The sequence below is a fragment of the Dunckerocampus dactyliophorus genome, chromosome 5, assembly GCF_027744805.1.
Source record: "Dunckerocampus dactyliophorus isolate RoL2022-P2 chromosome 5, RoL_Ddac_1.1, whole genome shotgun sequence".
NCBI lineage: Eukaryota > Metazoa > Chordata > Actinopteri > Syngnathiformes > Syngnathidae > Dunckerocampus > Dunckerocampus dactyliophorus.
The window spans coordinates 25877523-25904848 of NC_072823.1; the positions used below are offsets into that span (position 1 = coordinate 25877523).

Here is a 27326-nt window from a genome sequence, read left to right on the forward strand (position 1 = left end):
TATGGTGGAGTTATGAACACTGACCTCAACTGAGGCAAGTAAGGCAAGCAGCTCGTTGGGTTTTGTGGGGTCTTTTGTGACCTCTTGGATGAGTCGTCGCTGCGCTCTTGGAGTAATTTTGGTTGGCCGGCCACTCCTGGGAAGGTTCACAACTGTTCCATGTTTTCGCCATATGTGGATATGGCAATACCTGTGGTTCCCTGGAGTCTTAAAGCTTTAGAAATGGCTTTTTAACATGATAGATCTCAATTAATCTCAGTTAAGTTATGTTTTAACGGGGGAGGGCAATCACTTTTGCCATATTTTTGTGTGTATTTTTCATTACTTGCCATGATTTTTATGTGTATTATTTCCAGTTCATTATTTGGCAGATTTTTTCTGTCCTCAAGCGTTTTTTTTGCTTTGCAAAGCTCTTTGTTGTTGCAATGACTCGGTGTGTCGAGCAAGGGGGCGGTGTTGAGCCAGCGAGTGCCTGCAGCGAACAGGCGATCTTGCCTCCAATTGTCTCAGCCTAACGTCATGGAAAGAGTTACTTTGTGTCGAGGCTCTGAGGAATAAAGCTGGAGAAACAATACCGGCTCGCCTCACAGGATGGTACGAAGCGGGAGAGGGTTGTTTTTCGCGGTGCACGTGTGGTTATTCTTTTAAAAGGACCGAGTGAAGATGCGCAGGAAACCTGTTTTATGAGGAAGTTTGTGTGTGAGCTCTGAAAGAAGGAAAGCAGGGAATGTGGAGCTGCCTTCTCATCATGCACACGGATACCAGGACACCACTTGGGATTATTTGCACCCAGGACCATTTCCAGGATCTGTAATGTGACCAAAGTGTGCCAGGTTTTGGTGCACTTTTTTGTGGAGTATTCAAAAGCCTCCTCCGTCGGTGAAACCGGTTTTGAAACTGGCTTGGAAAGAATTGAAATCTCTCCATTGGGTGTTTATGTAGTGCATGTTGTGCAAAGTTGTCTTAAAAACAACTGTAGAGTAAAGGGTGTTTGCATCAATGGGCTAGGAATCTCTTAAGGCGTATTTGAGCACACTTAAAAGTCAAAAGCGAAGCATTAAAACCTTCCAGACTGATGGTGCTGCTGCACACCTGATCCATGTAATGTGAGATGAGTTGAAATATGAACTAACAGATGTTTCCAACACAGCTGCTAGGCACCATGTGCATGTAGATTGGTGTTTTTTTTAATTTAATTTCAACTGGAGAGTCAAGATGTCTGTGAAAGCCAAAGCCCTCTACACGTTCCAAAGTGAAAACAAGGAGGAGATCAGCATCCAGGAGAATGAGGAGCTTGTCATTTTTGACGAGAAGTCTGTGGATGGCTGGTTCCAAGGCGAGAACAGCCGAGGGGAGCGTGGCCTCTTCCCGGCATCCTATGTGGAAATCATCCGCACGCGCTCCAACTCCAACGTGACCGACTGTTCCATCAGCCCGGCGGGTTCCTTAGGGAATGACTCCTATTACCTGCCATCCGCTCCCAACACCACACAGCAGAGTTTCTATGACGACGATGATGATGACTGGGACGACTGGGACGACAGGTCCACTGTGGTGGACGATGCGGATCATGCCCGGAGCCCCGGTGCCAATGGCCATGCCCACCAGAGCCCGTTGTCTAACAACCCCAATGTGCACTACCGGGCCAAGCCGCCCATGGAGAGGCAAGACAGCATCTCCAGTGCCAGGAAGGGCAGCATGGTGGGCCGCAACTTGAATCGCTTCTCCAGCTTTGTGCGGTCTGGGGTGGAGGCGTTTGTGCTGGGGGATGTGCCCATGATGGCCAAGATAGCTGAGGCTTACACCATCGAGATGGTACCCCAGGGACCCTGCTGGAAGGACAGCCCGCAGCCTTTCACCTGCTCGATCGAAGACCCCACAAAGCAAACCAAGTTTAAAGGCATCAAAACCTACATTTCCTACCGAGTGACGCCCAGCCACACGGGGCGTCCGGTGTACCGGCGCTACAAGCACTTTGACTGGCTTTACAACCGCCTGCTGCACAAGTTCACCGTCATCTCGGTGCCTCACCTGCCGGAGAAGCAGGCCACGGGGCGATTCGAGGAGGACTTCATCGAGAAACGCAAGAGGCGGTTGATCCTGTGGATGAACCACATGACCAGCCACCCGGTCCTCTCCCAGTACGAAGGTTTTGAGCATTTCCTAATGTGTGGCGACGACAAGCAGTGGAAGCTGGGGAAGAGGCGGGCCGAGAAGGACGAGATGGTGGGGGCGCACTTCATGCTCACCCTGCAGATCCCCAACGAGCACCAGGACCTCCAGGACGTAGAGGAGCGGGTGGACACCTTCAAGGCCTTCACCAAGAAGATGGATGACAGCGTCATGCAGCTCACGCACGTCGCCTCAGAGCTGGTCCGCAAGCACCTGGGCGGCTTCAGGAAGGAGTTCCAGCGGCTGGGCAACGCCTTCCAGTCCATCAGCCAGTCTTTCATGCTGGACCCACCGCACAGCTCGGAGGCCCTCAACAATGCCATCTCCCACACGGGGCGCACCTACGAGAACATCGGGGAGCTGTTCGCAGAGCAGCCGAAGTTCGACCTCTTCCACATGCTGGACACATTATCGCTGTACCAAGGCCTGCTTGCCAACTTCCCTGACATTATACATCTACAGAAAGGTAATTTCATTTTTAGGATGACCGTTTTTAGGGTCTAGAGCGAAAAAAGAATAATACGTATTAGCCTGTTGAAGGACTTCTCTTAAAAGTCACTTTCTCCTTTTCCTGTTTTTAGACCACTACTTTCCTTTCCAACCTAAGACACCAGAAGTCATGTATTTGTTTATGCAAGCCAGGGGTGCTCAAAGTGCGGCCATAAGTCACTGAGTATTTGTCTAATGCTGATCAAACTTTGAGGATATCAGTATGCCATGTATGCTAGCATGTCTTCCAAAGCATTTTGACAACAACCCATAGGGGGCACCAAACTGGGACCCAGCTGGAGCCTCTCGAGAGGAACCGTGAGCGTTTGTGTTTACTATTTCCTTATGAATGACAGATGAAGCTGCCCCATCTGGAAGAAAACAACCTTTCGAAATCAAGGCTAAAAAAAGCCATTGGTATGCAGTCAGTCTCCCCCACAGCTGTGACACGCCACCACATTGTCTCCCTTGGACGAAAGGCAGATGACAATGGCAACCTTTCCTCAATTTTATAACCCTGACTTATTCCTCCAATTCTTAACACTGTTCGCAAAACAGTTCCATAAATGTTATCTGATAATAATAATGTTTCTGTGCTTATAATCAGCATCTTTTAGGTTCAGTAAGTAGGCGTTTTGTATCACCTTCACCTGAGTGGAATTTTGTGTTGTTACATGAAACCGGCGCTCATCGAAACTCACTGTAAGGCTTACATTAGCAATACTGACGGCCTCCAGGATCTGATTTTATTAGTGCAATATTGGCCTTACCTTTTGTATCAGCTGCTACATTTGTCAGTAGGAAGACATTTTTAAATTTCCCATATTATATTGTTTTTCCACCAAGTTTTAAGAGGTGCGTGTTGTTTGGACAGTTTAAAAGTGCTTTGAGTAAGCCCTACTGGGAACACGCCTTTTTGTGTGTGTGTAGCTTTAATGCTAATGAGCTGTGTTTGTCTCTGACAGTGTGTGTGCCTTCAAGAAGCGCTATTGTGCACTTTATCCACCTATATTATATATATTATATATCTATATATATATATACATATATCGTTTATCGCATGGGATAGGTTCCCAAAATAGGCTGCAATAAGTGCAATAGCAAACTTTGTTTACAATTATTATATATGTTTTAAGGCTGTAAAACCCCTCATGATACACTTTATACATTTTTCTCAGACATACATGAATGTTTTCTCACTTTTCTCTCTTGTTTAAACACTCAAAGTTCAAATTTTGTTTGAATTTTAATGATCCATGTACGAGTTTGGAAAAACTAATTATTAAGTGACTGACGTGTATTTACTCCTCTGACTAGCAATGGCTACGTTTACATGCAGTCAAATAACCCTATCATAACCAGAATATTAGCAATATTCGGCCCATTTTCCGGTTTTTAATATTTGGTGGTAGAGAAGTGAATGGGGTTCAAGTTCAAGTCATATTTTACTTGATAGAATTAATAAGAGTCTTGATTTTGTAACATTGCTACTCTGACCGTGCCTTGTCCTGACGCCGTTCGGCTGTAACATTTTTGTTAGTTAGTTTGCTAGCGACGATTGACCACAACAGGAAACGGCACGAAGGAGATTGATGGTCTGCAGCCAATCAGGATGCAGAATACAATAGGCGGGTTCTCCCTTAGCCAATAAGGACTGTTGTGGCTCTATATTTAGTCAACTATTGTCTACTGTGGGTTCCTAATATGCTCGTACAGGCACGTAAACACATACTGAGATGAGGTGGAGCTGCACACGTCTTCAACTGTCACATGAGTATACAACACCCTCTACCCTCTACCGGTAGCACTAGTAAATACAATAACAGGCACGTACAACGGAGCACCGATAGATCGCTGTAGTACACCACAAGGATGCAGAAGACAATGCGCCGTCATACGCTGTTAAATAATGACAACAATTTGCGAATCCGCGAAACTGTAACCCCTGTCCAACGTAATAGATGCCACATATCACATACAACAATTTAACATGAAGGAGTGGGACAGGAGGACACAAACCTTAGCAACACTAGCATAGCTATGTGAGCTCAAGCTCTTACATCAGCCTATTTGCTGAAGAAAAACAAAATTATCAAACTTACTGCTCCCACGGCTGTAGCTGACGGATAATCGGCAGAGCTTTATTTTAAGATATGTAGCGAAGCCTGCCTGTCCGCAACTACAAAAGTGAGTGTGTGAGTGCCTCTTCTCTCAAAAGTGGAGCAAACAAGTGAAGGAAATTACATTTGTTCCTCACAAAAAGGCTCTGGGGACGCTGTTGTTTGAATGTCAGTAAAAAGTCGGTTTCATAATTAAACCTCATTAGACCAAAAGTTCTCTGTGGTTCTTGGTTGTCCCTAAATGTTAATTCTTCATCTTACCAAGACATGTTGGACAATTGCATGCTTCCAACTTTGTGGCAACAGTTTGGGGAAGACCCTTTTCTGTTCCAGCATGCCCATGCTCCGGTCCATAAAGGCAATTTGGCGTGCAAGAACTTGAGAACCCCCATCAAACACATTATTAGTGGTGAAAGTATGGATGTAAACAACATCTTTGTCTTTTACAGAGTTCTTTTCTTCCTTTCCTGGGTGTTAGCGTTGTAATGCTGTCATGTTAAACGTTTTAAAGATGCGGCATGTGGTCTTGATTTAGATGGATCTAGGGAGGGGACGCTTCCAGGTTATGTCAGGACCGAGGCGTGCGCCTTACACATTTATCTGCTGGACTGTTTTGGTTTTAATTCATGACTTTTTTTTCCGCCCTGTTGTTCTTCCGTCCTGCTTCTCCCAAAGTACTTCACCTTCCTTTCCCGTGTGTGAGACTGCAGGAGCAAAGTAGTCTGGAGTGTGTTGCCGCACTTGAATCCGACAATGGTGATCGCGAGGGCTAATTGCATCACATTGTTCCAGAATAAAGGGCCTGTGAGGCTTTTGTTTGTGCAGATGTGAGCGCTTGCTGGCTGCCACTGCCCCTCCTGTCACACTTGCTTCTTTGTTGGTGATCCTGCTCCCACCATGCATTGTGTTGCCTCCTGATACATCATCTCCATGCATCATCAAGTGGATTGTGAATCATAACAGAGAGTGGTTTCATGCACCGGCCACTAGGGACGCACCGTACATCATGTTTTGCACGAATCGGAGACAAAAGGAGTTGTTGAAGTTTTGATAATGCGACACAAAGGAGTGAAGGAAACCGATCCACTCCCAGCGTGATTAGATCTCTTTGTTATGTAAGAGGACATTGGAGGCCCTTCTTCACCTATGGGGTGTCACATAACTTTAATGACATTTGTGTCTCCCCATATGGGTTGTGGTCAAAATGCTTTGGAAGACATGCACACATGCTTGTAATTCAGACATCCTCAAAGTTTTGTAATCATTCGACAAATAGTCAAGTGACTTATGGACAGTTAGTTGTCCTGTCCAATGGCATTTTGCTTGATGGTGACTATGGCCCTGTAATTTCCGCTTTAACAGAATTGTGGAATTGGCCGATAAAAATGGAATCTACTGTTAAACGCGGAATCTCATGGATATTGACATACTGTGAATGAAATGCTGTAATCGTGAGGAGAAGGAACGTTTGTGTGGGGAAATATTTCCCAGGGGACCGCTCATTCATAGCGGCATGCCCTCACCAAGACTAACCAGTCCCCTCCTGAAGTAAGTCGGCGAAAACACTCTTACTTGTTACCGAGCGTAATCGGCACCTCACGTACAGCAATGGCCAGTGTAAACTGGCTGGGTTAGCTTAGTTTAGCGGAGCAGGCTAGTGCGGCTGTGTGTGTGTGCCAAAGTTGTGTTTTAGGTAGTGTAACCATTTTTGGATGGCCATGCCCGCTGGCTTTGTGCGTGAAATAAAGACGACAGCCACGACTACAAGAGCCACCCAGCGAGCTATCTCACTTAGCAACAGTCAAAATACACTTCCAACACACATCACACTTCCGGCCTTCAAAATAAGAACGGCACACATCCTGTAATAGTGGTAATAAAATAAGGGTGTCTTAGAAAATAGCTTAAATTAATAAAACAATTGCATTTGCATCTTCAACTACATCTTCTTAAACCACAAGCACAGATACGGTGGTTTGTTGAGGATTCTGTAGCAATGACAAGTTAGAAAAATACTGGGCAAAATTGTCCAATGCTGCATTGCATCAATGAATGTAAGGATTTTTGCATTCATTTTATTCACTGACACATGTAAACACACAATCCATGGTAATAGAATAAGTGTAAAAAGAAAAAAAACGTAATAAAAAAAATGTAAACGGAAAAAACTGAATGTAGCAAAAATAAAACAGAATTTGTGAAACAATAAAACGGCTTTCAAAGGGCCCTAGGCCCATGTTTTTGAACCAAGCTTTCTCAATTTTTACTCACATGTAGCTTGTTAGTCCCTAAAAGCTATGTAAGAAATTTTGTGGCGCTTTGGCTAAATACCCTAAAGTACAGCGGTTTTTTTTGTAGGAGATGTGTGATCAATTTCAAGTCAGTCTGATTTATGGGGTTTAATAACATCGCCACCATGTGGCGTATTTGTCAGAAACATGCAGGCAACACAGTAGGGGTGCATGTTTTGACACATTTTCGTCCAGGAGTAAAACACAAACACATGACTGTAAATGACAACAGCACTAGTCCTCTTTAGCCAAACAAACCAATACTGTGGAACCTCTAAGGTTGATTTGTTCAGGTTTTGAAACAAATTTTTCCATAGGATATAACAGGAATAGAAGTAATCCCTTCCATGTCGCCGCGATGACTCGTATGATCGGGGCCATAATGATTTTGAATGTGAGTGTGCTTACTTCCCGTAACTTTCTGTTACATTCTTCTCAGGTCACTTTCCACCCCAAAAAATCCGCAAAAGTCTGGGTTCTGTTTGAAGCTTAGATTAAAACCTTTGGTGTATCGCTGGACTATATTTTGCTTGCCGATGTTCGGGAATCAGAATTTTTGTGCCACTTTTGTGTATTGTTGCTGAAAACATTGACTGTGGTTGAATGAGATCAGATCTGTTCATAGACTGAACACAGGAGTCTGTTCTGTGGGCCGTCTTTGGAGGGACGGACAAATGTTAACGCGATATTAAAGAAGTAGCGTAAAGTCAACCGAGTTGGCTGTACAGCAAAGTGTAGTTATGCAATTGTCTTGAAGAGCTCAGGTACAGAACAGTTAGCCTCAAAACCATTGAGACCAGCCTTTTTCACGGGAAACTTGCTGTTTTTTAGCAAAACACAAGACTGCTGAGTGGGCGGCCACGGCTCACCATCAGTTCCTGTCATTACTGTAAGTATCCACGACAACCACAGTGTTTCCCGAACGAAGCATCCACAGAACAAATAGTGGACCGACCCCAGAAATGTTCTTTTATTCCTAACAGTCAGAAAAGCCCACACACTTGGAGTTATTTACGACGACGCCTTGCTAATGCTATAAAGCTTAGAAGAGACTGGTGACTGTCTTGATCATCCCCCCCCCCACATCCCTGCTGACTTCAGCTGTTGCTGATCGTGGGATAAAAGCGGTTGTGATGCACACCAGAGCTGAGCGTTTAAACGTTACGGAACGCGCCAGCTCCCCCGGGATGCCTGCAGCAGGCCTGTTTAATCTGGACAAGAGGTTACTTGTCCTCCATATGGCAACACCGTAAAAGAAACAGGCAGACTCTTAGGGAGAAGGTTTTTTGTTGTGAGGTTTGGGCTATTATGTGTCAACCTAAAGGGTTGTGATTGTGTAGGAAAGCCACTAAGCTGTTATACGCATTTTAATTTTAAAGGGTGCCATTACCATACCATTTACCATAGAGCCGCCATTTACTCCTATGTGCCTTTCATACAGAACCCAGCATCCCAAATGCTTCTTGGACCACAACATAATAGGCCTGTAGAGTCTTTGGTGGTAAACTTAGTTCCCCAGTCCTACAATTGCAGAATACCCTTACACACAGACAACAGCACGCCTCTGTTACAGCTCTGATACTACCCTAGTAGGTGGAAAATTGCCAGGACTAATCTTGTAAAGGCATCCCCTGTTCTAGCTTTGTGGAATACCCTTACACACAGATGGTGTCCTGCCTCTGTGATAGTAACCTAATGCCTCTTTCACACAGAGATGCAGCAAAGTACCAGCATCAGAACCATAACACTATATATGTGACATTTATTCTCCTGTGCCTTTTATACAGAACACAGGGACTTGAATACTTGTTGGACAGTGGCTATTGTTTTCAACAAAACGGGGCAAGGGAAATGAGTCTCAGGTGGTTTACTTTGCGCCCTGGTCTTGGCATTGTCGAGTACCCTTGCACACAGGCGACATCCCGCCTCTGTTATGGCTCTGATACTACTTTACTTCCAAAGGTAGAAAACACTTTTTAGGTATTAGTTTGGAATACTTTTTTGTAGGAGAGTGTGAAGCCATAAAAAGCAGAGTCCGAGGCAAATTTAATTTTAAAAATCCCCCCTGTCCCCCATAAGACTACCCTTATAATTATCATATGGCAGTAATGTGATTACCGAGGGTAGCTTGGTGTAAATAAATTCCCCAAATTAGATTTCGTCATTTAAAACACTTCAATAAAAACCACACACACAGAGTTATGTAGTGTATTGTTAAACTAACGTAGGCGGTCATATTTGAGCTGGACCACATATCTGTGGTGGCGCAGTAAAATGCAAAGTTTTTGATGTCCTTCAACACGTCTTCTTTCACTCGGTTATACAGTTCAGGAATTGCTGTTTGTGACATGTTCATGTACGTTCTCCAGGCAATTCGTACTCTCTGTCAAACACTTCCTGAAATGGTGGCTTTTCAACCGTATTGAAGGGTTGCATTTCTTTTGCAATGTAGCGAGCGACACTGTGAGCGACAATGTTTGTTTATTATTATTGGATTTTTTAGACTATAAGTTGCTCCAGAGTATAAATTACACCAGCCAAAAATGCACAATGAAGAAGAAGAAAACATATATAAGTTGCATTTTTGGGGGGAAATTTATTTTATAAAATCCGAGACCAAGAACAGACCTTTCATCTTGAAAGGCAAGTTTTAGGAATAACAACAAAATGGAGAATAACAGGCTAAATGGGTGTCTGTTAAGGTAATGTGAATAGGTGGTACTGTATGTTAACGTAACATATTAACCGTTATTCAGATAAGTATAGCTAAACACCATAACGTAACTAGTTCACTTGTAGCTTGTAAACTGCAGAATATGATTTTCTTTTTGGGGCCATTTGTGTTCCATCTTTCTCAGTTGTATTTCTAAGTTGATGTTTACATTGTAAATTTTCAGTGGTACAGGAGTGATAGGAGTAGCGGATACTCGCTGCTGTCAGTGTGACAAAAACATACACTGTATGTCGGTTCGGAGTGTAAGTCGCAGGTCCAGCCAAACCATGAAAAAAAGTGCGAGTTATAGTCCGGAAAATACGATACTTTTCCAACCAAATGCCTCAGTAAGCGTCGGCCGTATTCCCCTTCTTTCTCGCCGCTACTTTCGAACAAATGCGACATACCGGTTCATCAACTGAAATATTCCCACACTGTGGCTGTGGCATTTGCCTTAGAAACCATCGCTTCTGTGCCTTCATTCATGTTAGCTAGCGTATGCTGGCTCACGAGGCTAACTTGCTGCGAGCACTCTGTGTATCCACTCTCTAGTAGCCCCGCCTCCAGGTGATGTCTGAGTTCACTCTTTCCGTTCATTCCACTGGGGCACCAACGTGCACAGACAGATGCAGAGTGAACCCTCTTGTCATCCAGCCTGTGTGGTAAAGAGAGACAAAACAAACATGCATGCATGCACATGTCAACTTCGTTTTTTTAAATCATTCGATTAGTCAATTTATCAATTATCGTGACAGACCTAGATGTCACACTCTTTACCTAGATGACACAGCTGTTGTCCTATCCCGCCTACACTCCTTGCGGTGGAAACGCAAGCTTGATCAAAATTTACTAATCTGATCTGGACCACTCTCAAGGTTTTGTCCGAGTTGTGTCCACCAGGTGAATTTAGACGACCCATTGTGTCTTTAACAACACAAAACAGCACGTAGTCATGAACTAAAGCAACTTTTATAACCATCTGCCTGTTTTATTTGCTGGGTTTTCCACTCTGATTACTGTAGTGAGCACAATGTTTTCCCAAGTCCTGTTTGCTTACTCATAAATCTAAGCCCAGACCAGGCTCTAGTCTTCACACGAACCGTCCGTCCATCCACACGCTGCAACATTCCTGCTCTCGTTGCTGAGTCACCCAAACAGAGACACATGCACGTCTCCAAGAACTCTTGTTTGTGTTGCCTTTGCTAAATACCTCCTGTGGCACAGGAGACTACACTCCTCTTTGCCTTAGATAATGTACGTTATTGTCAATCTGTGCTTCAGACATATCTTTATTTATGTACAGTAGGTTAATGCTCAGTTTGGTGGTCCATGTAAGCGCTTTACCAGATGAGCAAGAACCTTATGAATTTCTGTGAAATGACAAAAGTAGGCGGGTTCCACGGTTGTATCACATCGCAAGGATTTGATGCTGTTTGTACACGACACGCCCGTTAATCGTCTTCATTTGGCCGACTGATGGCGGACAGTACCAGGAAGTGAGTCACAGCCATAAGGATGAACACAGCATAAAAACATCCAAATGACACTTGGTCTTTAGAGCTATTTAATGAGTAGCAATGCAGGTTGTTAGTGTACACTATTATGCTCATATATGCTCTTATGTACTCTTATTAACCTTTCATGGTTTGTATGTCCCTCCTTTATTTGCCCACCACACCCTCTGCAGCCATTATTCCTGACCTGGTTCTTGTTTGACTGCTGGCTGGCTTTCATTTCAGTAAATATGTTTTTTTTTCTTCCTGCGCCCTTCAATGAGTTTAAAAGTGGAAAGTGTCTGGAAGTTTTATATTAAATGCATGAAGCTATTGATTGTGTTTTTGCAACAAAAGGCACAGAGTGTTTGCTTTCCTCTTGAACTGCCAGAGGCAGACCTTCAAATGTAAACCACGGAGGGCCAAATGAGTTTGGTATGTGTCCCCCTTCTGCACCGTCAGCCTTCCCCGTGAACCGGATGAGCTTTTATTTTTTTGATTGAAGAAAGTTGGCTGAATCGCTGATTCGACTGTAAAATACTCGCCGTGTCACGAAACACGTGGAAACTACGAGTCAGGACCATCTGTATTTGTTTATGTTTGGATCAGTTGTTGGCTGCAGTCATGTACAAATTAAGGCTTCTTTCTTCTGCCTCTCTGTCTTGTGTTTAGTTGAATGAACGGCGGTACAGTAGTAAAATATACTGTAATACCACTACTAATGCTGTCCTAATTATTGTGGACTGTTTCCAGAACCAAAAAGTCACAGGATCACACAGTATCTCATAAAAGTGAGTAGCCGGCAAGCATATTTTTTACAGCATATCTTGTCAAGGGACAATACTATAGAAAGTAAACTTGGTTATACTTTAGAGTAGCCAGTGTACAGCCTGTACAGCAGTATAGATGTACTATCCAATGAAAATGAGTCAACACACCATTATTGTCTAAATAGCTGGCAACACAAGTGAGCAGCAAGATAATTGTGTCTTGCCGACAGTTAAGCATGGTGGTGGTTGGGTGATGGTCTCAGGCTGCATGAGTGCTGCTGGCACTGGGGGAGCTGCAGTTCTTTTGAGGGTAATTATTGTCTAAATAGGTACAACACAAGTGAATAGCAAGATAATTGTGTCTTCCCTACAGTCAAGCATTGTGGTGGTTGTGTCATGGTCTGGGGCTGCACGAGTGCTGCCGGTACTGGTTACGGTCCTAGACCTTCATCAAATGGAGAAAAAAGCATGAATAATGGACGCACCCATGAAAAGCCCAAAACATCCTAAAACCCTGTAATATGTCTCTCGAAATGATTAACTCATTTTAAATTCAGTTTTACACACCAAGAGACAGTTATAGGCATACAGTACACACTATGGTGCAGTTACACACCACGCCTCATCAAACCATTGTGGTGGTTGCGTTATGTTCTGGGGCTGCATGATTGCTACAAGCACTGAGGGAGCTGCGGTTCACTCAGGGGAAATTGTGTCTAAATAGTTGGAACACAAGTGAGTAGCAAGATAATTGTGTCTTGCCTACAGTGAGGTATGGCGGTCGCAGCATCAAGTTTTGGGGCTGCATGAGTGCTGCCAGAACTCGTTGAGATGCAGTTTATTATTATTATTATTATTATTTTCATTGCAAAAGTTGGCAACACAAGTGAGTAGCAAAATAGTTTTCTTGCCAACAGTCAATCATGGTGGTGGAAGCGTGATGGTCTGGGAATGCGCGAGTGCTGCCATCGCTGGGAGACCTGTGGTGCGTCGAAGAGAAAGATGAATATCAGTATGCACTGTGACATTGTGAAGCAGAGCATGATCTCATGGGAAATTGGGTCGCATGGTGGTTTCATACCCTGATAAGGAGCCCCAGTGCATGATGACTGTAAATCTATACTGTCATACAAGCTGACTAACGTATATACAAGTGTACTTTCTACATTATTTTGTCTTAAGATGATATAATAGAATGCTATCCAAAATTGTCAGATACTGGATCTAATAATGGTGGTCCTCAACTGTATGATAAGAACCAAGCTTTAACCTCAGGAGAAAATAGCGGCAGCGGATGCTGCTGTTGCCATAGTAACCGAGGGCTTTGATGCTTGCAGTTGGCATGGAGATGTCACTCCTTCAGAGATATGCATGCAGTGGGTTGTCATGTCCGCGTGATTTAGTCAGATGCAGCACAACAGTCATCCTCCAGGTTTAATTCACTTTGATCTGAAATGACATCATTGTTTTGTTTGACGTCCAGAACTTTGTGAGGTTAGCTTGCAAATTCCATCCTGTTGTGTTCCTTCCAGATGGCCGCTGGAAATCTCAAATATTTTTCTGCTAAGTCAACTTTTGATTATTAGCAGATATTTCATTGGAGCCAAGCATGACCAAAACAAGAATGAAGTGGCTGTCATTCAGATTTTTTTTTTTAGCAGCTGTGATGACTTCTACTTCCCTTCAAAGCTTGAACTGTGTCATCAAAAGGTTTATGTCCTGCACATGAAGAGTGTTGTTGTACATCGACATGACGCCATCGGTCCAACACGGAGACATAGACGTTCAGTCTTTGGTCTCAGATTGATTTAGCACGATGAGAGCCAGGTTTTCGAGTCAGGGTGTTTCTGTTTTTAACATTACTTCTTTCTTCCTGAGGCCATGAAAAAAAACCTCAAAGAATTGAAACTATTTTGAAGCAGTGTTCCATAACAGAACCTCAGATTTTAAAATGTAAAAACAAATACAAAGATCTTTGTCTTGTGCAACGTTGGCTGCTGCAAACATGGTTGCTGTTAGTGTTCTGAGCCCTCTCTCTGGTGTGTTTATGTACTCTCCAAGCTTTTAAGACCCACTTGGAGGGATGCTGCGGGATCCTTTTGACCCTTTTCATGCATTCTTGAAGCTCTTGTATCTTCTCTCCTCCCCTTTGCTTTTTATTCTTTCCCTTTTTAAATGAGGCAGAAGCAAACTTTCCACCTACGGTATCTGACAAAAGTGAGTACAGCCCTCACAATGCTATGAAAAGTATATGTTAGAGTAGTCAGTGTATGACCTGTATAAAAGCATTGATTTACACACATTCACTATTGTGTAACTAGCTGGCAACACAAGTGAGTCCACCTTGATAAAATTGGGCATTATTGCTATCTAGATTTGGGCACGGAATTCACCAGAGCTGCACTGGATGTTACTGGACTCCTCTTCCACTCCTCTATGATAACATCCATCTTCTCCGCCTTCCTTTCTTCTGCTTGAGGATGCCCCACAGGTACTAGCTTCCTCACCAAGCCACTTGTCATGTGTCACGTGTGTCAGGTGTGTTTGGGATCCTTTTCATGTTAGGAAACATGTGGCCTAGTTTCTGCTGTTCCATGTTGGAACCGCAGTTCCCCCAGTGCCGGCAGCACTTGTGCACCCCAAAACCATGGCACTACTACCACCAACGCAGTGAATCTCCGGAATGTCACAGTACATGTTGGAATTTATGTTTTGCCCTCAATGAACCGCAGCTCCCCCAGTGCTGGCATTTTCAGTGGGATAGTGCATCTATACTGCTGTACAAGCTGTACACTGACTCCTCAAAAGTATGTCCAAGTTATGCTATTGAAAGTATCAGACTGAAAAGGCTGTAATGTGCATGTGCGGCCAGTAGTTGGCCATGTCATGTATGTAATGATGTAGGAAATGTGCTGTTTGTTGGAGGGTGAAATAAGTAGATGGGCCTTGTCATAGCTTTCAAGCAATCCTCTTCAAAGTTTGAGGGATTTGTTGTTCCATGTCAGCACCGTACTGATTGTCAGTGACACTTGAGAGCTGAGGTCTGTGACATAACCAAGCAGCCTACGCTCACGTACAGTAAACACTCACATGTTTACTCACACGCAGTAAACACGAATGACCCATGTTGTAGACCCGACATTGTCAGATGTCGCGTTTGTGTTGAAAGGATGGGTGGGAGGAAATTCCGCTCTTGCAGATTGTGTGTCGGTGACCCTCGGGGCTGGTGAGGCTTGTGGGAAAAGAACATTTAGCAGATGCCAGCGTCCAGCCGCCCGGAGGATTGTGGTCATAGTTAATCTGGCCGTCCTCATTCTTGTTCTCCTACAGCCTGGTGCGCATGCGTAACTGTACCAGGCTGAAACTCTCATAGTTGATGCCTCGCCGGTGTTTAGACTACACCCCCCCTTAATCCCTGACAGAGCATCTAACCGGCACAGGCTCATTAAGCTGGCACACTCCTGCTTTGACTGCAGCCATAAAACATCCAGGCTGTGTTTTTTTTGTAGAAAGTCTGTCTCATGTGACTCGTGTGAGCACGCCGATCTGGGCCTGGGCCTGGCGCGATTGCTTCTGCACGAGCACATGCACCAGTGTCCAACCTTGACGTGCTAAATAATCAGTTAACCGCCATATTCTATGATACAGTGGAACCCGTCGCCCATTTGTCGACAACCTGTCTGTCGACTAACACATCAAATCGTGGTCCACCGTGCTCTTCTTATTAGAAAATAATGCGTGCATAAGTTGACGTCTGCATGTAATTTAATATTTTAAATATTAATTACCTCCTAGAGTGCCTTCAAGTACCCTCAGGACTACGTCATTTGGCAACCAGTGGTCAGATGAGATGAGATTTTGTGGTGGTTTGTTCAAAAATGTTGATTCAGCCCCCATTCTGTCCCCTTCTCTCCCTCTTACACACACACACACACACGTACACACACACGGTTACGTGGTGATGCACATTCTCCTCTCATGTGGAAAAGGCGGTGCATGAATGTAGGTCATCTCCACAGTCTGCCTCCTCGCTGCAGCAGACTGCTCTCCCAGCTTTCCCACACTCCTGCCAGGAATTTTGTGCAAATTCCACACCCGCGTCAACTCTAGATAGATGTCGACCCGCAGCGTCGTTGCCGTGACGACGCGGGCCTGTCCCATCTCGTCCGGGCCGGCGGGATATTAGCCGGCTGCGCTCTTCGGTACGTTTATGGCTCAGGTTGGAATAATGTGAGGGTGGTGGGGGCAGTGCGAGGTGGCGACGTGTCCCTGGAAAGTGACGTCATAGCCCTCTGAGCCGACGTGGTTTCAACTTGTCCGCAGATGGCATGCAGCGAGACGAAAAAGTAGGAGTGTGTCGTCAGGTTCACACCAGGTTTACCAAATCACGCGACAATGTACACTCAATCATACACATATGTATTTAGCAAATACTAAACTAAGACGTCTGATTTTGCTAAAATGTAGGTTTTATTTTCGTTTTCACTGCTGCTTACATCATCATAAACATTGGATTATGTGCTCTAGGGCCTCTTGTATCTGACTAAAGTGAGCATTTTTATAACTGTATATTTTGTCAAGGGACAATACGATGGAAAATAAACTTCATTATACTTTAGAGTAGTCAGTGTAGCGCTTGTATAGCAGTACAGCTATACGATCCACTGAAAATGAGTCAACACACAGCCATTATTGTCTAATTGGTGGCAGCAAGTGAATTGCGAGATAATTATGTTTTGCCTACAGTCGAGCATTGTGGTGGTTGTGTCATGGAGGCTGCATAAGTGCCACCGGCACTTGGGGAGCTGTGGTTCATAGAGCGGAATTATTGTTTAAATAGATGGCAACACAAGTGAGTGACTAGATAATTGTGTCTTCCCACAGTCAAGCATTGTGGTGGTTGTATCTCGGTCTGAGGCTGCACAAGTGCTACCGGGACTCAGGGAGCTGTTGTTCGTAGAGCAGAATTATTGTCTAAATAGCTGGCAACACAAGTGAGTGACTAGATAATTGTGTCTTCCCACAGTCAAGCATTGTGGTGGTTGTATCTTGGGGCTGTATGTCTGGGGCTGCATGAGTGCTGCCAGAATTGGCGGAGCTGCAGTTCATTGAGTGGAATTATTGTCTAAATAGCTGGCAGCACAAGTGAGTAGCAAGATAATTTTGTCGTGCTCACAGTCAAGCATTGTGGTGGTTGTGTCATGGTATAGGGCTGCACAAGTGCTGCCGGCACCGGGGGAGCTGCGGTTCATTGAGGCAAAACATAAATTCCAACATGTACTGTAACATTCTGGAGATTCGCTGCGTTGGTGGTAGTAGTCTTGGGGTGCACAAGTACTGCCGGCACTGGGGAAACTGCGGTTCCAACATGTACTGTGGCATTCTGAAGTCCCCCTCCCTTGGTGCTGGTTGCATCACATTCTGGGGCTACATGAGTGCTGCCAGCACTGGGGGAGCTGTGGTCCATTGAGGGCAAAACATAAATTCCAACATGTACTGTGACATTTTGGAGATTCGCTGCGTTGGTGGTAGTAGTCTTGGGGTGCACAAGTACTGCCGGCACTGGAGAAACTGCGGTTCCAACATGTACTGTGACACTGTGAAGCAGAAACTTGGCCTCATGTTTCCAGTCACAAAAAAATCTTTACAGTAAATATCTGTTGCCCTTATGGTCCTAAACCCCCAGCAAATGACTAATGGCCACACCCATAAAAAGCCCCCAAAACTCTAAAACCCTGTAATATGCCTGTCAAAGTTATTAAACTTATTTTTAATTCAGTTTCACACACCAGGAAAGAATTACAGGCATGCAGCACACAGGATGGTGCAGTTACACGTCACATCTCGTCAAAGCATCTTCCTGCTGGAAAATGTTGAGTGAACTGACTTGTGAGATGGCGCCCCCCAGCTTTAGGTCACATTTGAGCATTTTAACTGTCATTTAAGTGTAAAAAGAAGTTAGGCACTCGTAATAGTAAGGTGCGAAAACAGTAAAACCGTCTCAGTCTTGAATTTAATGACATAAAACATTTTTAATTGTCATACAAGTTTAAAAATATGTTAACCACTGTTAATAGCCAATGTCAAAACAATAAAACACTTTCCTTTTTAATGTTGAAAGCAAAAAATAGCGCCTCTAACATGAACATTTTTAACATTCTTAATTGTCATACAAGTGTTTTTCGCCTGGAGATAGCGCCATCAAACTACTTTTGATTTTTCTTTAACAAAAAAAGAAAAACGAAAAAAACCCAACTGTACACTGACTACTCTAAACTTCTCCCTTGACAAGATCCAATAAAATGTATGCTGGAATGTGAGGGCTGAAAAGTAACAAAGCCGGTGTTTGTCGCCCCCAAGGTGCCTTTGCGAAGGTGAAGGAGAGCCAGCGGATGACGGATGAAGGCAAGATGGACCAGGACGAGGCGGACGGCATCCGTAAGCGCTGCCGGACGGTGGGCTTCGCCCTGCAGGCGGAGATGAGCCACTTCCACAAGCGGCGCGAGGTGGACTTTAAGGACATGATGCAGGCGTACCTCAGGGAGCAGATCGCCTTCTACCAGCGTGTGGTGCAACAACTGGAGCGCACGCTGCGCATGTACGAATGTCTTTAAGGACGCGGCGTCCGCCAAAAGGACCCAGGACGCTCATTTTGCGGGACGTACTGTCACTAAATGTCTGCAATACACGTCACATAACAGGCGGCGTCACATCATAATTTAAAGTATTACCACGTTAAGGTATAGGTTTTTAAGTCTTACTGTTCCTGTAGTGGATTGTTCACATGAAAGAAACGGGTTCAGTCCCCTTCTCTCCAGCGTCATGCACTTTGACTGTACTTTTTTCAAACATTCCCACCCCCATATGTGGTAAACACTTTCTCTTTCCTGTTTGTTTAGACTCCGCCCATCTCCCGTTATCACTCACGTGCCTTCATGTTGCCACCAAGCTGCCCACATTGATTTATCTCTGATAAATCATCAATCAACTATTTTGGCACCTTAGTCAACTTACCGTGGTGGAAACACAAACGCAAGGGTACCAAAAACTGAAAAAAACATTTTGAGGGGGAAATTCACACAAATTTTGATGATGGAAGATTTATGTAGTTATCCCAACTATAAATTATTTTGGCACCCAGCCGTCATCTTGAACTGATGGGGCAAAAAATGTAGGTACCCAAGAAAGGGCGGTAAAAGTGGTATCATACGAATAAGCTATTTTGGTACTCCTTTCAACTTGTGATGATAGAAACACAAACCGTGCTTGGTATCCCATGGATTATGGATTATTTTGTATTGTTTTGGTATTCTCCCTCAACGCAAACATGTTGGTACCCTATCACTGTGTTGTGTGTCCCAATGGCAGGGTGCCAAAAGCAGTTATTTTGGTTCCACTCACAACTAAAGGGTGCTAAAAAGCAGTATCGTATGAATAAACTATTTTGGTACTCTTCTGTGCTCCTCTTTGGTACTTTGTGGTACCCCTCCCTCTATGCTTGGTGTACCAATGACAGGGTGCCAAAAAGTGATACTTAACAACTAAGTTATTTTGGTTCACTCACCCAACTGGAGGGTGCCAAAAAGTGGTATCATACGGATAAGCTATTTTGGTACTCCTTCTCATTTTGTGACGACGGAAACACAATCTGTGCTTGGTATCCCAATGGTAGGGTGCCAAAAAGTGGTGTCGTGGCTCCGTTATCTCGGTACTTTTCTCAACTTTTTGGTTCGCTTGCCAAGTAAAGGGCGCCAAAAAGTATCAACTATTTTGATACTCCTTTCGACTTATCGTAATGGCAATGCAAACATTTTGGTACCCTACCACTGTGCTTGATGTACCAGTGATAGGGTGATCTCACATCAGTTATTTTGGCGTTATCGTATGGCTTAACTATTTAGGTGCTCTCCTCTCTTCTTCTTTGGTACTTTTTGGTACCCTCTCACTGTGCTTGATGAAAAGGTACCAAAAAGTGATACATCACAGACTAGTTATTTTGGTTCCCTCATTCAACGGGAGGGTGCTAAAAGGTGATATCGTACAGGAGAACTATTTTGGTACTCTTAGGTTAATGGGAACACAAACGTTTCGGTAACCTGTCACAGTGCTTGGTGTACCAGTGGAAGGGGGCCAACAACGGGTACGTCACAGACCATTTATTTTGTTCCCTTCCTCAACTACAGGGTGCCAAAAATTTGTATCGGACCTTTTATTTTTTGGGTTCCCCTCTAAACTACACAATGGTACTACATAGGGATGCTCCGATCAGGGTCTTATACTGCCCATTCCGATACCGATCATCCAGGACTGAAATCGTCCGAGACCAATACTGATCACATGGATTCATGATACATTTCTCAATTTATTTATGATGAGTGCTATCTATGGGGGTGCCGCATAAAGGGGAAGGGTCAGCACAGTTCCAAGGTCCCCTGACTGCCAGATGGCCCACTAATAAATTAATTAATAGAGGGGGGGGTCAATGTGATGTTTTCACAGGACCCAGAATTCCCGGCTGCACCGCTGCTACTGGCTACATGACATGAAAAAAAGGAACCATAAAATCACCTTAATTTAGACAAAAACATATTTTGCTTACTTTTTCAAGAGAACACAACTTCCAGAGGATGAGACGCCTTCTTTAAGGAGACCTTAGGTGTACATTGGTGGAGCTCGAGCAAGACTTCCAGGTAAGTGAGAGAGAGCACTCTGCGAACCCGGTGTCTTCCACCGCTGAGAAAGGCTGGTCATCTCGTCCGAAGGACTCAAGTATTTTTCGGGGTATTAGCTTAGCCGTCTGACTGTCACGCACATACGGGGCGAGTGTTGTCCAGCGTTTTGTCTGCGTTAGCTGCCGTTTGACTGATGATCACACCGTGAGACTCGGTAGCTCACCGTACTCTGTCACGTGTTTGTTCCTCAAATGCCGTCTTAAAGCTTTTTAGCGTGCTGCCCCCTCAAGGTAGTTTTACAGCATGTGTTGGCAGTTAAGTTCCATACAGCAGACATGATTGTTTTGGTTTTGGCACACCTGCGCACTGTGAAGGAAAGTGGGAGGAGCACGCCTAAGACCTTAGGGCTAGACACTATACTGCCCGCATGAATCGCTGCGGCCTGCAATAGTGCTAGCCACAGGTGATTGGCTTTAGTAATCGGCATTGAAAGGCATTATCAGCATATGCTGATCACGTGATTTTTCACGGAAATCGGCCGATACTGATCGGTGGCACCCCTTGTCTTTTGGTACTTTGGCATAGTGCTTGCTTCGGCAATGGAAGGGTGCCAAAAAGTGATGATATATGAATAAGCTATTTTGGTTCTTCTCTCAACTTGTGATGATGGAAACACAAACTGTACTTGGTATCCCAAAGAAGGGTGCCAGAAAGTGGTATCATGCGGCTCCATTAGTTTGGTACTGTTGTCGACTTTTGGTGGAAACACAAACCTTTCAGGGACCCTATCACTGTGCTTCGTACCCTAACCGTAGGGTGCCAAAACCTGATACATTACTCATCTGTTTTTTTCTTTTTCTTTTTGGGCAACATTCGATGATGGAAACTCAAACATTTGGTTACCCCTCAGAATAAGGGTGCCAAAAGAGTGAATCCACTATTTTTGGCACTCTTCTCAACGTGTGATGATGAAAACGCAAACCTTTAGGTGCCCTTTCTCTGTGCAATGTACACCAATAGGAGGGTGCCAAAAGTGGTATAGCACAAATTCATTATTTTTTATTTTTTTGGCATCCTTCACAAAGAAGCACAATAACGTCAAACCATACCCAACAATGTGCTGCTTGATGGAAACAAAAATTGTAATGTCTTATGGACAAAGTTAGCACTTTTGCAATGCTAACATGTCATTATGTGTGCTTGTGTGTGTGTGTGTGAGCTTTGAGCGAGTAAGGGTGCTCTCATGGTATTAATTAGCCAAAACGTCGTGCTCATGCGTGACTAATTCCCCCGATCCAAGCAAGAATCAGTCTTGTTACATTCCATCTTCGGCGTCTTGGAAAAATTGCTGAGTGGTGTGAAAGACGTGGTATGTGTTAGATGGTCAGTGTGCTGCGGTTCTTTGAAGCCTCGTCTCGCCATTTCCCAAAAAGTGCTGATTCAGGTTCCTCCGGTGAACAGATGTGTTTGTGGGTGCTCTTCGGTTTCACTTTGACTGTCCCTGTCCGTGTGGGGCCTTGGTGTCATTTCCTCCTTTCTACTCACGTCTTTCTATCTCGCACTTTCTCCCAAGAGTCGGAATTTTCCGACATGAGGCGTCTTTTTCTGTGCTGCTGCTGTCTTATTTCTCTGTCTGCTTTCGTAATTGAATCTGTCCTCCTTTGTGTGAGGGAAAATGTGCAGGCAGGCAAGTGAAAAAGACTGAGAACAAAAAGAAGAGTCTATGAAACAAAAGGTGAAAAGGCCCTTGAAATAAAACGCACGCACGTTGGTGGACGTTCCAAAAGCTGCACTGAAGCATTTCCTGACATGGTTGAAAAGGTCATTTTCTCACTTGATTCAAGGGAAGGGGACAAACAAGTTTTAAATAAATAAATAAAAAAATGAGGCTACTGGTGTGAATGTGTCATCTTTGCAGCAATTGCAGTCCGGCCACTTCATTAGGCACACCTACACCACCTAATGACCTCCAATACAAAAAAATGGAGGGTTTACTAACATAATAATGCTCATTTTAAATATTTTTGTCATTCTTGTGCTTGTAGTTGAGCGTGTTTTGCATATTCTCTTCAAACTCAAATGATCACAGCCAGCGGCTGGTCATGTTTGGGGCTCTGGCAGGTTGTGGAATGCAACTTGAGGAGTGGCGTGGCGTCATTTCGCTGGCAGCAGGAAATGTCATCAAGTTCAAAAAGGCAAAACTGACTGGAGGAAATTCGATAAATGTTTGCCTTCTTGTATTCCCATCACTTGCTGCATTTCTTCCTCATAATTGGCGCTATGTAGCAACGCAAAGGCTGTAAAGTGACACCTTGGGAATGTTCCGCACATTTTTGAGGCGTTCTGGTAATGGCAGACACATTTTCAGGGGGCGGGGCATGCTATTGGTAGCACACACACACCCACACACACACACACGCACACACGGTGACATGGAAAAGAAAAATGGAAATAATCAGTTCCAGGGTCAAACCAGAACCTTTATTAAATGTACATGCAGAGTTTTCGGTGACATTTTCTTTTTCGAAATGTCACACTGGCAAGGAGAAAGGACAAGTTAATGCAAAATTGACATACATTTATAATTAAATTAATTTAAATTTTTTTTTATTAAAAAAATTTAACAAAAAATGTATATAAAAATGCAGAAAAACTACAAATGAGTAATTCAACAAATGAGTACAGAAAATTGAATAATTAAGTGAATAATTAAATGAATACAAAATAAATTGACATTAATAATTGCATTAATTAAAAAAACGGACAGAATTAAATTCACTAAAAATTATATGCATTAAAAATTTAATGAATACAAAAATTACGTATTTAAGTAAATGAATACAAACAGTTTATATAAATAAGAATTAAATGAATAAAGAAATTACATAATTAAATTGTTAGAAAAAATTACATAAATAATAAATAATACTGTACATAATAAAAACTTGATATAAATTAATTCAAAAAATGACAAGTGAATAAATGCAAACAATTTACATAAATTAACATGTGAAAATAATAAAGGGTAATCAATTGGATGGAATTTGATTTGCTCAATAAACTTACTCTTCATGGTGGATTGAATTATGATTGATAACAACATAGTTGGTGATTTTATGATTGCAATACAAATGATTACAACAAGAGAAATGGATTAAATGGGATGTGATCAAATATTAAACATTGTATCACGGTCATACAGTTGTGAAAATAAGTCAAGTGCTCTTATTAGTTCAATGTAAAAACACTCAATTTTAGCTTCTAAAGATGTTAGTGAAAAGATTGCAGTTTTTAAAAACATTTTTAATTGTCATACAAGTGTAAAAAGAAGTTAAGTAAGCTGTAACAGCAATGAAACGCTGTCTTAACTTTTAATGATGCAAGTGAAAAGATGTGCCATGAGGCACTTTTTCATCCTTAATTGTCAAAGAAGTGTAAAAAGAAGTTAACCCTTCTATATGTCGTATACATTAACTTTGATAACAATGGTGTAACTTCCCGTTAATAGTCTTCTTCGTCTTCTTTTTCCGAGCACCCCTTCACACAACTCCTTCTCTTGAAATAAGTGTCGCAAAAAGCCAAAGAAAAAGCACGCAGTAGATGTTCCTCCTTGACGTCTCGCGGTTGAATCGGAATTTGCGTGCAACTTTAAGGCATGTTGGCTTATTTAAAAAGGATGCCATCCCGCTAATAAATGAATAAGTAATACATGACGTCAAGCAATAAAAAGGTTATTGTTACAGCTGATTTGTAATATTCTGCTCCAGTGGGTGTATTGTTTGTGTGTATGTGAGATGATTTGCAGGTTTGTCCTATGTTGAAGTTTTCTCTGCTCCAAAAGTGCTCTAAAAGGAAAAGTGTTGGATCGCGGCCCTGCAGGGAGGGCAACTGGTAAGATCATTACAAAAACACACAAAAAAGGCAAAAAAAAACCTAAATGCTCGGCAAAAAGGCAGTCTGCATAGTTTTGGAAGATGGAAAACCTGCTGAGACTGTTCCTTGGTTTTCCTCTTCCTGAAGGGCCAAAGTGCAGCAACATATGTTGGAAACTCTATCAGTCTTCTTCTGTCACATGCGTGTCAAGCGTTTGACTTTGTACCGTGGGCAAACACGCACGTTTGTTCTCTCATTCCTAAAACCACACACCTCTCTGACACGGACTTCACCTCTGATTCGACTCCTCTTCCTTCTCCTGGACACAAAGACAGCAGATGTTCAAACCTATCGATCTTATCTATCCATCCATCCATCCATCTTGCTGCTTGGCAGAATCCATTGGCGTCACCTAATCCGTAGGCTCACTATGTTGGTTCCTTGAGCAGAGGAAGGACAGGGAGAGTTGGCAGGAACAGGACGTCACACAAACACACAATAAGAGAAAATAGGACAAGGAAGGAGTCGGACGCAAGTTTATTTATTTTCACAACAATACGGTCGCGTTCAATAATTACAAGTAAAGCATTTTCACTTAATGTGGCAGGGCACTGTCTCACTTGCCCCTGAAAAAAATGGAACACTGGTCAGGAGAAATGACCAGTTTATGCAAAATGTACATAAATGTAAAATAATATAAAAATTTGACATGAACGATAATTAAAATAATACAAAAAATAATCAAATACATGTTTAAAAAATGCCCTGCGATTGGCTGGTGACCAGTCCAGGGTGTACAAAGTCAGCTGGGATAGGCTCCAGCATACCCCCGCGACCCTAATGAGGAGAAGCGGTATAGAAAATGGATGGATGGATGTTTAAAAAATTATAAAAATGAATAATGAAATTAATTTTAAAAAATGACATAAATGAACAATGAAATTAATACCACAAAATTACATAAATGAATATTTAAATTAATGAAGACACAGAAATCAATACGAATGATTAAATTAATGCACATTTTTGCATACAGTAGATAATGACATTAATACAGAAAATTGACATAAATTAATCAATAAATTAATTCCAAATTTCACATAAATAAATCATGAAATTACTTTTTAAAAGTATATCAATAAATTAATAATTAATAATTAAATTAATACAAAAACTGACATGAATTAACAATTGATTGATGATTTTTTTTTACATAAATGACTGATTAAATTAAATGAATACAGAAAAATACACAAATTAATAATTAAATCAAGAATAATAATAATAACAATAATAATAATAATCAGACAAAAATCCAACTCTAGTGTTAACTAACAACAGTACGACAAACTGAACATCAAAAATCAGGCTGTATGATAATGTAAGACGCATATTTCCATTGACAGCTGCTACCAGGAGCTACTGTGGATGTGGTGAATGATTCCATCAGCTTGTGAAGACACTTTGAATTATTTTCTCTGCTGCAACAAATGTCAACACCCTTTAAACTGCTGCTGTTACTGCAGCCATTGCAATCGAGTCATGCTTATTTTTCCTATGGCCCGCAGACAAGAGGATAGAAATGATTTTACTGGGTCACATTTGGCAAAGTAAGCCGACACATGGCATGAAATATTCTCCTTTGGCTTGGATGGTGCGAGCATTAAGCCGTGCGAAGCGTAAGACGTGTAAAGGCAGCCTCGGTGACCTCCATGGACTCGCTGCCCTCCGCTGTGATAACAAAGATCACAACCAGACTTCACTCTTTACTCCTTCCAGATGCTCTTTAATGGCCACAACAACAAAAAATAGCTGTTTCTGCCAACCAACACCGCAGTTCTGAACTCTTCTGGCATGTTCTTGTGTGATGCAAACAACAAGCCACACACGCAGTCCTGTGCACAAGTCCCCAGGCACCACTCGGTTTGGTGCTTCAACGGCTTTTTTCACATTGACAGTGGTGTGACAAAGTGTTTGCCTCGTTCCTGATTTCTTATATTTGTGCATGTTTGTCACACTTAAATGTTTACAATCATCAAACAAATTTAAATAATAGTCAGTGACAACACAACTGAACACAAAATGCAGTTTTTAAATGAAACTTTTTATTATTAAGGGAGAAAAAAATCCAAACCTACATGGCCCCCATGAAGAAATGATTGCTCCCTAAACCTAATAACTGGTTGGGCCACCCTTAGCAGCAACAACTACAATCAAGCGTGAGTCTCTCATAGCGCTGTGGAGGAATTTTGGCCCACTCATCTTTGCAGAATTGTTATAATTCAGCCTCATTGGAGGGTTTTTGAGCATGAACCACCTGTTTAAGGTCATGCCACAGGGTCTCAATAGGATTCAGGTCAGGACAGGACTAGGCCACTCCAAAGTCTTCTTTTTGTTTTTCTGCCGCCATTCAGAGGGGGACTTGCTGGTGTGTTTTGGATCATTGTCCTGCTGCAGAACCCAAGTTGGTTTCAGCTTGAGGTCAGTAACAGATGGCTGGACATTCTCCTTCAGGATTTTTTGGTAGACAGCAGAATTCATGGTTCCATTTATCACAGCAAGTCTTCCAGGTCCTGAAGCAGCAAAACAGACCCAGACCATCACACTACCACCACCATATTTTACTGTTGGCATGATGTTCTTTTTCTGATGTGGCGTTACTTTTACGCCAGATGTAATGGGACACACACCTTCCAAAAAGGTCAACGTTTTTCTCGTCAGACCACAGAGTAT

At 43.0% G+C, this 27326-nt stretch overlaps 1 protein-coding gene across 2 annotated transcripts; it reads left to right on the forward strand.

Annotated features, from left to right (window-relative positions):
• The first annotated feature begins 515 nt into the window (after positions 1-515).
• Positions 516-23409, forward strand: snx33 (sorting nexin 33). 2 transcript variants are annotated; one of them, XM_054775161.1, is made up of 3 exons: positions 516-2638; positions 14423-14539; positions 18409-18527. In XM_054775161.1, exons 1-2 carry the CDS (start codon positions 1216-1218, stop codon positions 14524-14526), a joined length of 1527 nt encoding a protein of 508 aa, XP_054631136.1. In that variant the 5' UTR covers positions 516-1215; the 3' UTR covers positions 14527-14539; positions 18409-18527. The 2 variants fall into 2 exon arrangements, with proteins under 2 accessions (XP_054631136.1, XP_054631135.1); XM_054775160.1 differs by lacking the exon at positions 14423-14539 and having other exon boundaries at positions 18409-23409.
• The last annotated feature ends 3917 nt before the right edge of the window (positions 23410-27326 follow it).

Coding starts and splice junctions, on each gene's coding strand:
- snx33 (XM_054775160.1), top strand. CDS start 1,216: ATGTCTGTGAAAGCCAAAGCCCTCTACACGTTCCAAAGTGAAAACAAG. Junction 2,639..18,408: donor CATTATACATCTACAGAAAG/GTAATTTCATTT, acceptor GTCGCCCCCAAG/GTGCCTTTGCGAAGGTGAAG.